At 42.9% G+C, this 17,868-nt stretch overlaps 1 protein-coding gene across 3 annotated transcripts in view; it reads left to right on the forward strand.

Annotated features, from left to right (window-relative positions):
* The first annotated feature begins 1,289 nt into the window (after nt 1-1,289).
* The window catches only part of si:dkey-82f1.1 (DENN domain-containing protein 2A), a 30,153-nt gene continuing 13,574 nt past the window's right edge, over nt 1,290-17,868 (forward strand). For 2 of the 3 annotated variants that reach the window (XM_030096909.1, XM_030096910.1), the window contains exons 1-2: nt 1,290-1,739; nt 16,522-16,608. In XM_030096909.1, coding sequence (XP_029952769.1) covers nt 16,523-16,608 — 86 coding nt within the window. In that variant the 5' untranslated portion in view covers nt 1,290-1,739; nt 16,522. The remainder of the gene's footprint in view (nt 1,740-16,521; nt 16,609-17,868) is intronic. The other variant, XM_030096911.1, reaches the window with a different exon arrangement.

Consider the following 17,868-nt stretch of genomic DNA (forward strand, 5'->3'; position numbering starts at 1 on the left):
CGTTCAAATCTAGATTTTGTGGCTTTTTGTTTTCATGAAGTAGTTTGCATCCATAGCTGAAAAATAGATGCTATTTTTTCCTTTGTGTCTTTCATGTGTGAATACAAATCACATTTTGAAAAAATGGTTAATAAAAATATTGTAGCTTATAAAAATAGTTGATTGCATCCTTCATATATCATAATACATTGTTTTAACCCAGCTAACTTATATTTGGACTTGCATGCACCATGAAGAAGCATATGCCCTAAAACAATCATGAAGAAAATTATTATAATATAATATTATATTTAGTTGTTTTTGTCAAAGAAAAGCCATATATGCATTTTTATGCATTTGAATATGTATGCTATTCCTGATTGATTTTATCTTTAAATGTTGACTATAATTGCACAGATGTGATTGGATGCAATTTTTGGATAACTTTCCTGATATCACATATTTGAAATAAATCAATTATAAAAGAAAAAAAAAAAAAACTCCTCATAGATGAAACAGAGTCCAAAGTGTCTCAAGTCTTCATTTTTGTACAGAAAGAGAAAGGAATGCTGCAGGTCTTGAAAACCTTCTGTGAGGTGCTGGACGAGGCCTGCGAGGTTAAATGGGTTAATTGTTAATACCGCCAGTCTTTAGTATGCACGTCCAGTCCTGTTTCTTGCCTCTCACTTTCTTTTTTCCGCTCTTTCCTCAGGAATGACGAATCCCTCTGGATCTGATGGTGAGCTGGACCCCTCCGTTTGAAGACGGAGGTCAGAATGATACAACTCACACACTTTATGTTCCCAACACACAAAGTATTTAGGCAACTTTTTGTTTGTTGTTGTTCCGACTGTTTGTCACATGTTGGCCCCTGAAAAAATCTTGATGAGATAAAATAAATGAACATGTTGTCCGCTCTCTGAGATAGGAAGAGCGGCCCTTTGGGCTTCTGTAATTTGCTCCCGGGGGAGGCTTTTATTTATGTATTCAGTTGAGCTCTGCTTTGCCCCTTCCTGCTCCAATCCTCCACTCGGTTTCCCCGGCAACCAGGGCTCCAATCACCCAGCCAGCTCCAGATTAGTTCAACAGTGGGGGGTTTAGGTGGGTGGGAGGAAGGGGGACGGGGAGGAAGGGAGGGCGGCAGGGGGTGATGATGGAAAATGGAGAGGGAGGAGAGAGAGAGAGAGAGAGAGAGAGAGAGAGAGAGAGAGAGAGAGAGAGAGAGAGAGAGAGAGAGAGAGAGAGAGAGAGAGAGGAGGGAGGAGGGGTGGGAGGTTTCAGGCAAGGAGGGGTGGGAAAAGTTTGAGAGGGGGAGAGAGAAAGAAAGAGAAGAAGTCAGTGTCACTGAGAGATAGGAAACTGAGCGTGTGTTTGAAAGCCGGAGTGGAGAAAGAGCTGTAAACATTTGAGCCTAGAGAAGTGAGGAGGAGGAGGAGGAGGAGAAGAAGCAGAAGGAGGAGGGATTTCTCTGACTTTGTGACTTTTTCAAACTTTTTTTTTTTTTTTGTTGAGGTGATTGGAGCTTTCCTCTCAGTATGTGTATGTGGAGGAAACTGGCTGGAGCAATGCAGAGAGAGAGAAGTCAGGAGCAGAGGTAGAGGGATTCAAAGAGAGAGAGCGAGGGGGAGTCTGGAGGAAAAGGAAAACCACTCTGAAGGAAAGAAGCCATGCAAGTGGATGCTATCTTCTTTGGGGTCAGGTTTCGCAAAATGAGAGACTACTCCAGGAGCACTTCATCAGGGCTCACCCAGCTCAGAGAGGTACTGTCACTTTGAAGAATGCCCCTGTGTTTGATGTAGTGTGTTTCTGCAGGATTTTCCTGAAAGAATGCATGAAAACAGAGCTTATAGAGACTGACAGACTCATGATCATAAAAGCATCGATTACATTGAATCAAATGTCCCTTTTCAAATGTATTCACAGTCCTCTGATGTAAATGTACATTGCTGGCTTTGATTTGTGTGTGTGTGTGTGTACAGAATGTACTCCTATGCCCGTTTGAAGCTATGTGGATGATAGGTGTTTAGACACGGCTTTGTCTGTGTTTATTTAAGCCGTATTTCATTCTGGCTCCAGCTGAGGCACGCCGAGTGTCGCTCAAGTGACCGGTTACAGCCAAGTCCATCACAGCTGCCCACATAAGAGCCCTCCTCTCTACCTCGCTGGTCAAGCCGCGCACACGTGAGCACACATGCACACTCAGCGGTTGCTGAATGAAAACAACAAGACAGACTTTTTTTTTTTTTTTTCCCGTGGATCTGTAACCATCACATTCCAAGCTGGGCTAGTCAAAGGGGGGGGGGGGCATAGAGTGGGAGAAAGAAGTGAGGAGAGGATAAGTCAAATGAGCATTCTTCACGGTGAACAAAAGCACCTCTTCATGCATCGCCTGTATTGTTGTGAGGAGGCAGGCAGGGGTGGAAACCTCCCCGGGGAGGACAGAGCGGTTCACAGCTTCAGGTGACGGAAAAAAAGTCACTTTTTTCCCCTTCAGTGGGGACGGCGGTTTGCTCCAGATATGACTCAGGCTGTGCATGTGTGTAAGTGATGTGGCCAACAGATGTGTGCAATTAATCACGTATTTCACAGTGATTCAGCCTATGGACACATTCTCTCATGTGACTCTGAGTTTTGACGAAGAGGTTCTTCTACTGTACAGAGCAACACAAAGGACCACTTGTTGCAGTAATTACAGCTTGTGGATTCATGTTGTTTGTACTGACCACTGCCTTTAAAGCTGTGGGCTGCTCACAAACTTCCTGTGAGCTACATGCCCATGTAGCTCACACAGCTCACAAGTGCCCATTGATGTTGGCTACCTCTGTTACAGACCTTAAGACTCACTGATACTTTGAAAACCTAGACAACACTTGAAACCCGCCTTTAATAGTGAACCAGGCTGGGATCAGCTCCAGCCTGCTGACTTCCTGCTGCACACAGCAGAACAGAAGATGGATCTAATTATTAGTAAGCAAACCCGATTCTGCTTAGTCAGCGGAATGCAGCAGCCTTTCCAAACATCAAAACATTTCATGACTCATAAATCATTCACAAACATAGTATAACAGTTTGGATTCATATTGAAAGCCAAAGATCAATCTTTTGTTTCCTCGCTGCGACCAGCTGACAGTATGTAATTGTTACCTTCTACGGTTTCAGCGGAACATGTTGAAGTACGATGAGCTTATTATGGACTGATATGTGAGAAGTGTAATTAGAAGGAATTAAAAAAAAAGGCATGTCCGTACTTGTAGCACGTACATACATTGTGCATCTCAGTGCCACAAGCGGCCACAATTACTATATTGCGCCTTTAAGTTTTGCTCTGTTGCACATCATATAACAGTGCAGGAGGAATGTCTGCCATGTCCTCAAAGCAGCGAGTTGTGACAGATGGTTATCAGTCAGTCCTCTTAATCTGTTTTGGTGGCTTCGGTGGGCCTCTGACTGTCCGTCAGGCGGTTGGGCAATCATCAAGCAACAAAATCTGGGGAACACGCTGTGTTGGAACATTTAATTCAATACACCTGACTGGTTTGGCTGCTGAGTATAGGTGGAGTTCATCTTAGGAACAAATTTCTGTACTTTTTGTTCACACTGGGATAAATGAGCAGCTTAAGCAGGGCAACAGGAGTTTCGCTGAGGACAAATTCACATTCTTTCACTGTGTCTCCTGCTGCTGTCTGTCACGGCTCTCTATTTACTCAACTGGGGAAGACTGAGAGTTTATTGAATTGGGACTGGCTGCTCCGGCGCTGGAGAGCAGAGAGGGTTTATAGAATCAGAGATAAAGAGACAGGGACTGGCTGTCTGCTAGTCAGCAAGGTTGTAATAAGTGGGCTGCAGTCTTGTTCTGTGAAGTGTGTGTGTGCGTGTGTGTGTGGTACACCAGTATTACTATCATATGCACTGTGGTTTGCCAGATTGACCCAGGTGTTTGCAGTGTTGGACAATTGACTGAAAATAAGCAGTTGTACTTCTTTGAAAAACTGTTGAGTTATTTTACTGGTTACTTAGAAAAAACAAAATTTCATGTAAAGTAGGCTTACATTTGCATTACTTATTGCCCATCCAATAGTCTTATGACTGACTGACTCATGGATGCATCTCCAGCTGTAGAGTCAGGCTCACACTGGCTAATATTAACCGCTGCCTCAGCAGAGAGACAGCAGCTTTGCAACGGTTTTCATCTCCGACACAAATAAGTAACAAATTATCTGAGAGCTTGAGTAATTCTGGCTGTGCTTCTGCATTCTGAGTCAGGATCAGAAGCTTTCTGCGTGACATCTGTGCGAGACAATGAGCATTGTAAAGGAAAAGGAGGGTGTTTGTGACTTTGTGTTCATCACCCAGGATGAACACACACTCTGAGACTCCCCCGCTTCATGACTCACTTGCTGTTCAGACACACACTCATTCATCTGAATTTTTATGAAAAACTGATTTTCTCTTTCTCTCACCCAAAATATTGACGAAGTCATCTTCATGCATGCCGTTCTGATTTATCTATTCTACTCTATGACCCATGATCGCTCGCTCACCCACCGACAAAACACACTCAACATATCAACACCAGTAACGCACAAGTTCCTGGGTCTCCTCAGCAGAGGTTAAAAAATGGTTTCAGTGAGCATGCTTTGTACGGAGGGAAAAGAAATACTTTGTGAAAGCCAAGCGCCAGATGTTTAGTGTCGTGACAACTCTGTCATCTCTCACAACTGAATCAGCTTGTTTTTTCTCTCTCTCTCTCTCTTGGAAGAACACTGAAGTGGAGGAATGGGTCTTGATTGATTGGTATGAGTCACTAGAGTGCAAATTCATCCAGGAAAGCTGTGTTTCGCCTCGCACCGACGCTACGGTCTAACTTTACAACAGAGTTAACCGTTACGTGACTGTTTTATTTGCACTTTTCACAGTCTTTTTGACATGTCATAAAATGGTGGCGATCTTCAGGTACGATTGGTTGGTAACATGTTCAGCTTGTTTGTTTGCACAGTGTGGCAGTGTCTATGTGTGACATCTGTCCTCTCCTTTGTTGTCTGCTCACAGAAGTGACAGCAGGACTTTAGGAGGTCGCATTCCCCCCCACCCCCCCACCCCCTCCTTATAGGAATTAGCTTTTGACAGGCGCTCTATAGGGCGGCACAGAAACTTAAAAGACCCCACCAGGCCAATCTCCTGTCATTTCAGGGCTGCTCTTGTTGCCACAGTGATACACTCTGGAAGTATGCGTCCTGTGGTGACGGTCAAAGAATTCAAACTTCCATCCAAGTTATGGCAAACAGTATTGTCTGCGATGTTGGTGGATGGCCATGGGGTTAGTCCTGATCAAAAGCAGCCCTAACCCCCACACACATACGCACACATGCATACACACCAATAACTGCAACCCTGTCCTTGAATCAGTCTAACCAGCAACCAGACATACATGCATGCATGCATGGATAATAGATTCCATTGCACTCTGGACCCCAGTGATTTATCCGCTTGGCAAATAGCCATATTTTTCTCATTATGTGCATCCTGAACTTTGACACACATACATACATACAGTATATGCACATATTTTTCTCCATCCAGCATGCTGCTGTTTGGCCTGGCAGCTACAATCCACAGAAATAGATTTGCAACAAAACTGGATGATTTCTTCCTTTTGAACATGGTAATGCTCTCACACACATTTTTTCCCTACTCGTACGTTGTTGCTCAATTTGTTTTGTGATTTTTTTTTTTTTTTTTTTTGCTATTTGACTAATAATAGAATAAAGACTAATGTACAACACACTGTGTGATTTACAATATATGAAAACATTTGTGTTCTTTAAGATTGTGTCCATTTTTAAAATGGTTGTAAAAGAAGTGTAAAGAGAGCAGAGTTTATCAGGGATGCTGCTATTTAAAGACATTTCCTCATCTGGCCTGCCACGACTTTTGTTTGCAGACTTTATTATACTCTGTGTTCTTCGTCATACCTCAAACTTTGACTCTGTGACGTCTCCCATGTCGCGTTTTTTCAACTCTGTGGTTTCGCATTTCATTTTGTGCCTGCGGGGCTCAGAGCTCCATCCATCACTCCATGGCAAACACAAGCAAATATAATGATACGTTTACCTGCGGATCTTTGTTGAGGCAAAGTAAACTAATGCAGGTAAAACCCTGATGTCACCGATGGTGTTAATCGCATCACCTGCAGAACGCATACAAACAGAGAGCACAATTGATTTACTTTAGGTGGGTTTAGATTTATTTATGGAGGATCTTTGTTAATTAGGCTCTTTACTGACTTTGCAGCTCTGTAGCAGAGAGGGGCACAGACCTGAACACACACACACACGTATGCCACAACGTACATAAACACATGCTGGAAAACAGGCACTGACAACCTCAAACACAGACATGAAAATATAGACATGGACATGCACAGACAGATGGATGTAAACACAAGTCAAAACAGATCTCCTAGCATACAGAACTCACATATTAACCTACCTGTGCTGTTTTCTTAACACCCTCAGTCCGGACAGACGAGCATCTAAGGGAAGACTTCTGACTGGAGAAGAGTGTGTCCATCTGTGTTGAAATTGTAAATCAAATATGGCTGTGCAACTTATGGAGCTTTGTGGAGATAAAAAAAAAAAAAGCTCTTAACAGTAATCAAATTCAAATCGTTCAAGGTGTCGCTTCTCCTCTCTGCTCTTCGCTCTGAATGAGAGGAATGTCGTTTACCTGTCAATCCAGCAAAATACTCTAGTGACAATTAAAGTAAAAACTGTACCTGGAAGTTCAACCAAGTGTGACAACTTAATGAGTGGATGGTCCAGACAGACTGCAGACACAGAGGAGCTTTGATCACCTCTAAACACCGTCTCGTTAGTTTTAAGAGGAGTTTTAGGAGGAGCAGAGGTGCTACTTTTCTCTTTGTCTGTCTCCAGGGTAATTACAGTTTTGATTATATAATTATTCATTATAATTGTGGTAAATTGCACCTTTTAAATGTGATGTCAATAGTATATGAGCTATTTCCAATGGTGTTTACAAACCTAGTTAATAGATTGACTTGATTAATTTGGAGTTTATGGCTGAAAACTTGTCAACACATGCATCTCTGTTCACTGTTCCAGGATTATTCCAAATTCAATACCTGTCAATTCTTCAATATTACTGTGTGATCTCTAATAGTACTATTGCTTCTGCAAAGCACCTTAATAAGTATGACTTAGACTTCATTTTGTTGATCTATTTGTTTGTTTATCTATTTTTTTTATATGAATAATTTCAGCATTATAGCAGTGAGATGTACATCAAATCTTAGAGATGATGATCTAATTTTTCACCAGTAATTGCTGTGTGGAACAGCTAATGCTGGATGACGATGATTTGAAAACCGCAGGTATTCTTTTTGCTTTTGTATACACAAAAGATACTTTAGGGCCTTGTCAGACAAAAAGTTAAAAAAACCTTGATGTATTTTTTTAGTGAACAGCATTGTAGTGGTGAGCAAGCAGGCCTTACAACAGGAAGACTCTGCTTCAGCTCAGGTTTTTACTGTCTTTATTGATTACATTTGTATTTTAAGCCTTTGCATGTTACAGTTGAAGGGCATGTCTTTGAGATGTTGTTGATTGATGAATGTAAATTGCTCGTGGGTGTAAAACTGGCCAAGTGTGAGCTGTGTGTTCTGATAAGCCGACTGTCCATGTAGCCTGCTGGAATGAGCTTCTGCCCCTGTGTGCCTGACCTTGAGCTGAATGAAGTGGGTGGATGGAGGAAGATGGGAAGTGATTTTCTCCTGAAGCAATAGTCCTAAAACAACACTGCTCACTGGGGGGAGTTTAAACCGCCTCATATTCAAACTACAAAGCACATTTTCCATATGTTGAGTACAATTTGTCCTGGAGTTCCTGAGCAGAGCGCGATGGAATTGCACTTCTTTGCATTGGTTTGGTTTGGCTTGCTTCAGCGGCGCTAAACACCCCTCTCCATTTCACTCACTATTTCATCCACTGGTGGCCTTGGCTCGAGCTCACAGTTGTCGGTCAAGGGGTGCGCAGAGGTTGAAAACTCTGGAGTTTACACTCCGGAAGAGCACTTTCCCAAGCTCTCGCCTTGTGTGACTCTCCCGGGGATCAGTGGGTGAATTATAAAAATCTGGTTCTGTGCAGCGGGCTTGCAGCAGAGCAGGGGAGCAGGGATGGGACGGGGGCGCTCTGCTGGGAATTCTCAAGTGGAACCTTAAAAATATGAAACGGGGGGGAAAAAAACAGGAAGGAGAGGGAAAATAGAGTATTATGACACTGGAGCTCAGCTCAGAGCCTGAAGCTTGGAGGAGAAATGTGATATGTGACCCAGAGAATAATGCTAGTGTGCTGAAGCAGCCAGGTTATTGTGGAAAAGCATGTGTTTGTCTGCTTGCTGCAGCACATTCACTCTGACTGAGCCTGTTTCAGAGGGAAAAAGGTTTTATCATTATGTCCAAAATCCCACATCGTGTGTTAGCAGTATAAAATCAGATAGCTGTGAATACTGCTTATAGGAGGAGCTGGTTTCCCATTTAATAATACTGTGTAAATTCACACTTCCTCTTGTCTTTACATCATGTACATTTGGGATTTTAACAGTATAGGAACATATTATCTGAGTTGGATGACATGTTTGTCTATTATCTATTTATCTTATCCATATATTATGTTTTTAGATAACACGTATTTATTTCAGTACAACTCACTGTAATATCCAGGGTACTTGGGTATTTGGTCATTTCAACCTTTCATTTATTTTTTTTTTCCTATTTAACTTTTTAATGCAGGCATGCCAGTAACAATGAAAGTGTGATTTAAGCTTTTGCAAGGTTTAACAAACAAACCATGCTGAGGTGTTTTAATGGTTCACTCAAAGTTTTATTCTCCTTACAGTCCTAAAATTCAGGTCACTGTTGAAGCGTGTGATCTCAAGGGAAAATAGATGTGTAATCAGATTTTCAGCCATCTCTCCAAATAGTTTCAAAAACATGTTTGAATCAGTTGGCAGACAAACAGAGATCAGCTATTTCCAGTAGCCTCGGAGCCAGGAATATTTTCTGGCATTTTTCTGAGTTGTGGAGTTTCAAGAAATACCAAAATGAACAGTATTGGTATTCCTAAGGAAAACATTGGGAACCTAAAGGACCATGAGTTCATTTGAATGTGCGCAGTAGGTATATTTTTGGTTATACAGTGTTTATTGAAAGGAACCTGACAATTCTACAAGGCAGAACAGATTCCCTGCAATGGAACAGCAATACCATGACCTTGATGGCATGTTTTTATCAAGTCAGGCTGTTCCTGTAAGTGAAATTTGGCACGATATGGTCATTTATACTCAGAACAGCTTTGTTGTATGTAATGCTGTCACCTGAATTTCATTGCTGCGATTTGTGGAAGAATACAACCTGCTCTTTCCCAGAAATTGATGTTTTGAGAGCCAGAATGTCTGATAATGGAAACCAATTTGGAAACAGCATTACTGACGCTTTTGATAATATTATCTTCAAAAGTTAAAGAATCAAAGGTTCGAACTGTCTCCCAGCGTATCCAAAGGCATTAGTTATTTATACCGGTTGTAAATGGACTAAATTGAAGATAAGATAAAAGTAAGATATTACACGGAATGTTTGATTGTTCTCGATTGTCCGATTATCTGTTTCTTTTTCTGCAAAGACACTAAACATGAGCGTTTGGATTTGACAGAATGGTCGGGAGGCTGGTCAGTTGGAGCAGTTTAGAGCGAGCCTTGGGGTGAGTTGGCCTGGTCTTCAGACTGGAGAGCCAGCAGGGTAATTGGTTGCAGACTGCAGATGAGTCAGGAGCTCTGCTGATGGGAGCTCTCTGTCTGTGGAGGAGGGGCCGACGTGTCCGTGAAGGGAGGTGGGTGACGAACGCTCCACCTCTACGAGGAGAAGACACCCGACACCGTCCCGTAGATGCAGGGATACAGAGAGATTTGCTTTTACTGACTCCAAGCTGGACTTTTTGTCTTCACATTCAGAAGATCTTGTCTTTTTCAGCTGGTAAAGATTCACTTCATCAAGGTGTTTGCGGCTTATTTAAATTGATAACACATTGTAAACACATGATTTAGAGTTCAATTTTCCACCAGGTCAATCAATTGACTTCTCTTCAGCGCTCCACTTGACTCCCTGCTTTTATCACCTCTAACTCTTTAGTGCATCGTTAGCCTGCAAGTCGCACCATTTGCAGTCAGTGGAATGTGGAATGAAAACCACAGACTCCAAAGGAAGGGGAGGTCTCCTCCGTTAAAAGCCTGTAGTTAAACAGTTAAAGGACGGTCATTTGTAAGATTCTTGACAGGTGGAGTGAGCAAGAAGGACTTTTAGGAGGAATTTGCTGAGTTTGTTTGGGGTTTTCCTTCCTTTTTCTGCCATGTTGACCTTGCAGGGGTCGGAGCTGTCTCGTTTATCATAAAAAGAACTCAAGCTCTTACTGTACGAGTTGAATTTGTGGGAAAGAAATTGTTTTGAGCAGAAGGCTGACGACTTCACCTCGGGAGGTCAGCCTTTACTTCCACTTCTTGAAGTGGCATCACACTTCCTATGTGCTTGAGTGCCCAAAGACAAACAAGAAAATAACTATCTGGCCTCCTGAGCGGTGTGGCCCTCAGTCGTGCTCATGCCTGCACACCATAATTACATCCGTGGTGGTTTTCTTTGTGACCCCAGTCGTGATTATGATATGTTCATGTGTTAACTGAGGTAACTGGTTGGACCGTACTCCCAGCCTCAGCGGGATTGACTGTGGACAATCGGGCCTATAGGAGTCTCTGTTATAAGCAACAATAACAAGAAATGTGAAGTGCGTAACATAAAGAGTACAACAATGCATGCCTGTGTTATATTTAGAATAGATTGATAAGCAAAAACCTTCGTGGAGAAGTGAATTGTTTGCGGTATCCCTCCAGTCAGTTCCTGTCTCCTCCTGCGGCTTTACCCAGTTTCAATGCTGTCTCACGTCCATCCTCCTCTTACAATGGAGGGAGGGGGAGGCGGAGGGCGTGGAGGGGCCAAGGGGGACACAACACGGCGGCAGTGGGGTTGGACGGTACATTTGGCAATGAGATGGCTTGTGTGTAGCACTGTTTACGTGTGCCAGTTGAGTGTGTAACCTCCGGGCTCGGAGCACGTTTTCTGTCTCACGGTCACATGTACAGTAGATACAAACACAGGCGTACACAGTCAAAGAGCTGTCCTGTTTGGCTCACACCCAAGGCCAAATCAGCAGCAAGGGGCCCGAAACAGGACGCAAAGACAGAGACGCAGAGAGAAGGAGATGATGGAATACTACTCTTTATTTTCCCAACCTTCCCCTTCGTCTCTCCATGCATTCTTTCCTTGACCGTCGTATCTTTCCTGCTTCTTCAGAAATGTTACTTTTCCTCAGCCTTCCAGGTCAAGGCAATTGTGATCTCTCCAAACCAAAGCACTTCATTTTTGACATTTTAGAAGTAACAGTGCTGAAAACCGACCGGCTGTACATGAGGAATTTCTCTTCCAGATCAGCTGAATGTAAGACACAGCACAGAGACAGAGTTGCAAAGGATTAAACACCAGTTCTCCCCCTTCCTTCCTTCCTGCTTCCTTCCCTCTTTTTTTGTCCACCTTTCCTTCTTCGAGCATACCTTTTTCATCCAACTCTTACACTCAGCGAGAATGAAAGAAAGAGGGAGAAGAAAAGGAAGAAAAGAAGTTAAGGGCAGAGAGGTAAAAGTGCAGCCAAGTTTGCCATTCCTGGCTAAATGTGCGGCGGTGCGTTAAATTGATTGCAGGCAAGGCTTTGGCACGCTGGAACAGCTCTTGCAGGGGATGGGGTCCTCCGCCGAGGCCGTGTGCAGAAGGAAAGCGAGGACGATAAATCAAGTTTTTGTCTTTGCTTTCTATCATTGCCATGTCTCATGTGAGCTCAGGCTTGATACATTTGGATTGCAAATGGTTTAGGGAAGTCCTCGTCTTTGTTTTCTTCTGTGTTAAGCAGGGATGGAGATCACAGATTCAATGCAAAATGGTTCAACTAAATAGTTTGTCTGAGTGCTTAAGAGTGTGTCATTTAAGCTATCTTTATACATATAATTTAGTGTTTAATCTGCTTCACTAGTTTGCCCAAAATATATATTAATAGTCAATCCTGCATTGCAACCTGTAAAATAATTTACATTTTTTTAGACTAAAAGTACACTTCAGTTTCACATTTTTATTTTTTGTGATTGTTTTTCAGAGAAATGTGCTTTGAACATAGATATTTCATTCACATAATTCAGATTTAGCAATATACGATGGTTAAACGGTAACTAATAGTCTGAGAAGTTTTTGAAAATACTTTTTAGTAATGTTTCATTACTTACAGCAACAGTACTTTAGTACAGTTTAAGAACTGTGCAGCTGTAATTGTGCACATTTTCAATATTCTTTCCAACATTGATGTTCAACATCCAGGTATCAGTGTCTGTGAAATGCAGTGTGAGTGAATTTGTGCTTTTCAGGCGTTTTTAAAGGACAGAGAGAAGCAGAGAGCAGTTTGAGAGATTAAGAGCTAGCCGTTCACTGGGATCATGTCATGATGGCTGTTCCTGCCGGGCTGGACGGAGGAGCGGAGGGGAGTCTGAGATCTTTATGAGAAGCAGCTGTAGTGAAGATACAGACAAGCGGGGCTCCAGCGCACCGTAACGACATCTCGCCCACTGCTTGTTGACAGCAAATCTGAGGCTCCGATGAATCTGAAGCTAACGATGACGGGACCGCCTGCAGCGGCAAGACCTGTTGAGGAAAGTTGAGGACCAGCTCGCTGTGTGAGACATGGTGCGTCATCACATTACCGGTGGAAGAATCCAGGCTGAGGTTACTGCCTCTTCTGGAACTCCACAATGAACAAATTCACTCAGGACAAGAGTCATCAATGAAAGGCCTCCATTAGCAATGTCTGGGATGTAGGGGAGTAGGATGTTTTGCTGAAGATGTAATAGCAGAATATGTTCAACCACTACGTATTTTCATAGATAGTTCATAAATGAGCACAAGAAAAATTGAATGCTGGACTTCCACACTTAAATCGTGATAAAAAGCCCTGATGCTATCTCTATGCTCTTCATTCTAAAGTGCTTTTTTTGTTGTGATAGTCAGTATTTGAGGTACTATTTATCTCATCAGCGCTACACACAGCAGGATATTTGAGTGCATGTTTACAAGAATGTGCTCATGTCCAGATTTCCAGTGTCCATCCGTTGATAGGAATCTCCTGCAGGCTTTGCTATGCAGCTGATGGTGGGCTTTGATGGCCCGCCTCTGACCCCCACTGCTGTTGTCTTTATCTACTGGAGTCTTTAAGTTATTTAGGCCTGTGTGCTGTCCACGGAGCACCGGTGCGTTTTATTAATCTGAGGGCAGGGTTGGAGTTTATTTGCTGTGAGATATGTACAGTACATATAATGAAAGATTAAAAACATTTTAATACCCAAAGCTATAATAAGCAGAGAAGCAACAGGTGATTAGAAAGATATAAGGAAAGAACTTGTTCTTTTATTTTCATGAATATCTTACAAATGGACAAACATCTTTACTAATTACTGAGTCAAAGGAAGCGTTCTGCTTACTTCTCTCCTCTGTGGTCGTCCAACCAGCTGCTGATGAACAATACCACCTCCGTTTCCTCTGCGGCGTGCACGGCCCGCCGCACCTCGCAGGACAGAGGCTGCAGGGGGGCGGGGCAGGCGGGGGATCTTTTGGATAGCAGCTCCTCGTGATGTTTTTATTGGCCTCAGCAGATGGCTTCCCTCAGCCACTGCATTGTTATGATGGCCATCATGCTCCGGAGGTCAGACTTGCTGATAGTCGTAGGAGACAAAAGCCGATGCGCCCCGCGAAAGCAGTTTCCTCAGTAACCGAACGCAGTAAAACTAGCAATGCTGTCAAATTTACTGCTCCGACAAGATGAGAATGAACTACTGCTTGTCAAGTCTGGGTGAACACTGGAAAGCACTGTCTTGGAATGAGTCAAGTCTGAGAAATATTCGAGCCCAATAAGTCACAATTGTGTGAAAAAAAACAGCAAAAACAAAAAAAAGCAATTACCTTTTAAGGTCGGAGAATCTCTGCTGAGGAACACTTTGGCTTTTGGCCTTGGGGCTCCGAACAATGAAACGAGACAGCCTAAGAGCTCGCACTGTTTTCAGAGTGCAACTGTATACTTATATTATTCTTTACAATATCCCCTTTCCTCTGCAGTTTTGACAACCCCTGTCTCTCCCACCCCCACACTTCCCTTTACTTTGCCCCTCTCTCTCTTTATCTTCCATCTTTCCTCTCCTCCTGTGATCTGCAGCAACCTTCCCAACTCATGAAACTCTTTATTTTTAATCTTTCAGTTTATTTATGACTTAAAAAAAAAATACATTTTTCAAGACCCTAAAAAGCTTACTCAGTTCTCCACACAGGATTTCTGCTGCTCATTTCTGTGTCAAATTTTAGTCCGAAGAAAATATTCAGAGGAAGAAAAAAAAAAACATTGATGTTTCCCCTCAAACATGTGACCCCCACTCAGCTCACAGATGAAAATAATTTGGGCCTGCAGGCTAGTGAAGTTCTGACGCAAACCTCTCCCCTCCTCCTCTCCTCCTCCTCCTCCTCCCCCTGCTCTCTCCTCTGGGGGGCTCGGCGGCGAGCCGACACTGAGCTAAACAAAAGAATGAATGGCTTGAGCTGCAAGAAAAAAAATTTAAGCTTAAAGATGACAAACTGTTCTCTTAGTCTTCGTCTTGTTTGACCACAGCTTCTCCCAAATGTTCCTTTTCTCTCTTATTCTGGTAAAGTATAACGAAACAAGCTCTGACTGATTCCAACACTCTGAACCAAGCAGGACAATTATGCCATTAGCTCTAGGAAGGGTTCACCTATTGAGTTTCTTCTTCTGAAATTGTAGCTTCGACTTTTCTGCTGCCAACTCGGACAACAATTTGAGGAATTTGGCTGAATTAGGCATTCACATTCCCCCCATCGTCAGGCGGGGGGGGCAACCAGGAGAAGTGTCAGGGTTAGCTAATGCAGGTTTATAGAGAGAGCGATAGAGAGGGAGCTGGGCCAGGCAGCGCTCAGGAAATGTTTAACGGCCTGTGAATACTCTAAAGTATCCCCGCACATCTGGTAGAAGTCACACACACAAATCCATGTGTTGGTCTGGCACAGCAGCCTCTTGGCGGGCGGCGTGGGTCTACGTAGGTGTGCTTTTATATGAGGGTTTGTGTTCGAATATGCAGCAGGGCGGCAAAGCAAGCATTACTCTCTCTGTGAGTTTAATAAATGTATGAATACACACACAGGAGTTAGCCCTGACCTGTGCCTCCCTCTTGTATTAACTACATCTTTGCCAAACAGAGGCCAGGACCTTGTGCTCTATCCAACCCTCTGTCAGGGTTTATAGGCCGAGCCATGAGCTGTGGGTTCCAGCGGCTCTAATTCAGTCTTACATACTGAAGCTCTCACTGCGCTCAAAGTGGATCTGGTTTCTGACAAACGCACAATCTTAGATTTAAAAAAAAAAAAAAATGATTGAGCACATTTGCCAGCAACACCATCTCCTTAATGAAAGACAGAATCAAGTGTGTGGCTGAAAAACAAGCAAAGAATAAAGATCTTTATTTGCTGCCATGATAAGAGGTGCAAAAACAGCAGATATGTGTGAGAACACTGACTTATGTAATGTTTGTCATAAGTCTGATTTGGCATAAAAAAAACAAAGAAAAAACCCTGAAGCCCTCGAAAAATATTCAATTCAATTCTATTCTATTCTATTCTATTCTATTCTATTCTATTCTATTCTATTCTATTCTTGTGAAAAAGGTACTCAAGCACAAGGTACATTTCTTTCCAAGCAACACATACCGTTTAGATTCAAAATGTGGGTGTACTTATTTAAGTCTCGTGAGTTTTAAAGTAGCAGGAATGGATTTGAAGATGTGAATTAGATGTTAGGGTGACAGATGTGTTACACCTGGCAGCTCGGAGAAATTCTAAATGGGACATATTTCTCACTAAATGTCATGGGAAAAATGTCATCATATTTTAGATGCATTTCCCTTCATCAAGGAACACAAAATAGACTTTCTAAAACTCATTTTCCAAATTAGACTGTAGTTTTGTGCAGTGCAATGCAGCATATGAGGTCTGCTTCTCTGCAGGTCTTTTCAGTTCGATCATAGAAATAGAAGGTTTGTTAGATTAATTTAGCAGATCACAAACTAGGACTCCCAAGGAAAGTTCTGGAAAATAGGTTCTTCTTTCAAATCCAGCCCTTTAGCCTTGTTTGTCCATCATGTTTTTGTTCAACAAAAGCTTCATCTACGCAACAGTTTGACATGTAAATATTTTTCCTGCGATGCTTGATTAACAGTGTTTCTGGCAGTAACAGACTTTTTAACAAGCTTTCCATTCAAACTGCTGCACTCAGCCCATTATACAAATCTATTCCTCCAAGTGACTGACCCTTTATTTCTGTGTCTGTGCAGGATGCCAGCTGCTAGCACCATGACTGGAGGGAGGGCCCTGCTGCTCTGTACAAACACTGAGAACTGTATCTACCAATCAGTCAACGGGTAGGTTCCCTGAAAGTCAACAGAGAAACTCACAATTTCAAATCACACGTGTAGCAACCTATAACAAGAATTTCTTTGTGAGTTGGGCGAATATTGAGTTAAAACTCTAGTTATTGCTACAATGTTACTGTGAAGCCAAACACCCCCTGCTCCCCCCGCCACGCTGCTGCAGGAGCATTCAATATTAAAGTAATAAGCACTTTCTGACATCTGCACTAGATTTGCGAATGTGTCATATTATGGTTTCCTTCAACATGTGCAAATCTAATTTTGACAGACCTCAGAGCAGGAGAGGTATCGGCCTTCCCTGGCGCCCATAACCCCACCCCTCACCCCCCCCCCCCCCCCCCCCCCCCCCCCCCCCCCCCCGAGAACCACGGGTTGAGAACCACACTGAATGAAGTTTCAGTTCCCATAACCGACCCAACTATCTGTCGAAAAGCACACCGTGTTTAGATGTGTTAAAAAATAAAAAAAAAGTTCCCACTGTCATCAGAAATTTCTGGAGTGCTCTTAAGCAAGCTGGAGACGCCCTTTTCCATTAGGGTCAGTGGTATAACAATAGTGGGGCAAGAGAGCAGAGCAGGGCATAGCTGGCCATCTGCCATCTGGATACTGTCACTGCCCCCCTGCTGCCTCCACAGCGACTTTCTAAGATCCCTTCTGTCTTTCTTACAATATTCATCAGTGCTGTTCAGATTATAATGAAGGGATTTGGTTTGTTCCAATTGGAGGGATTATCAGGAGGAAGATTTCAGTGTCTGTCTGTTGTTTTGAGGGTCAGTCATCTACCAAACACAAAGTTCTCTGGGTCTGCATCGTACCTCCGCCAGATTCCATTTTTTAATTGTGGCTTTTCAGTATCAGTCTATTTTTACCTGTAAAAGCCATGGTCTTCATTTGGCTTCACTTTCTCTGTAACTTCATAGTTTGACCTGTCAACCCGTCTCCTGCTCCCCTTTTCCTGGCTTTTCTGTTTGACCTAATTTTTCCCCTCTGTTGCTTCATGCTTAATAAAAACTGCTGTTTGAACCATGGGACGTGAAGGGAGACCGAAAAGGGGGAGGGATGGGAGCGAGGGGCCGCGCTAATAAAATTCTGTGCAGTTTGAAAGACAATTATTTACTTTTCTTGGTGGCGATCGCTACGTCAAGTCTCGTCTCTTCTCAGGAAATTTGAATCAGCAGTTCCCCTCGAGATTTCCTTCAGATTACATGACTGTTGGACTTTACATCATCTGAAGTCACACAGCAAGGCCAT

The sequence above is a fragment of the Salarias fasciatus genome, chromosome 7 (genome assembly GCF_902148845.1).
Source record: "Salarias fasciatus chromosome 7, fSalaFa1.1, whole genome shotgun sequence".
Lineage (NCBI taxonomy): Eukaryota > Metazoa > Chordata > Actinopteri > Blenniiformes > Blenniidae > Salarias > Salarias fasciatus.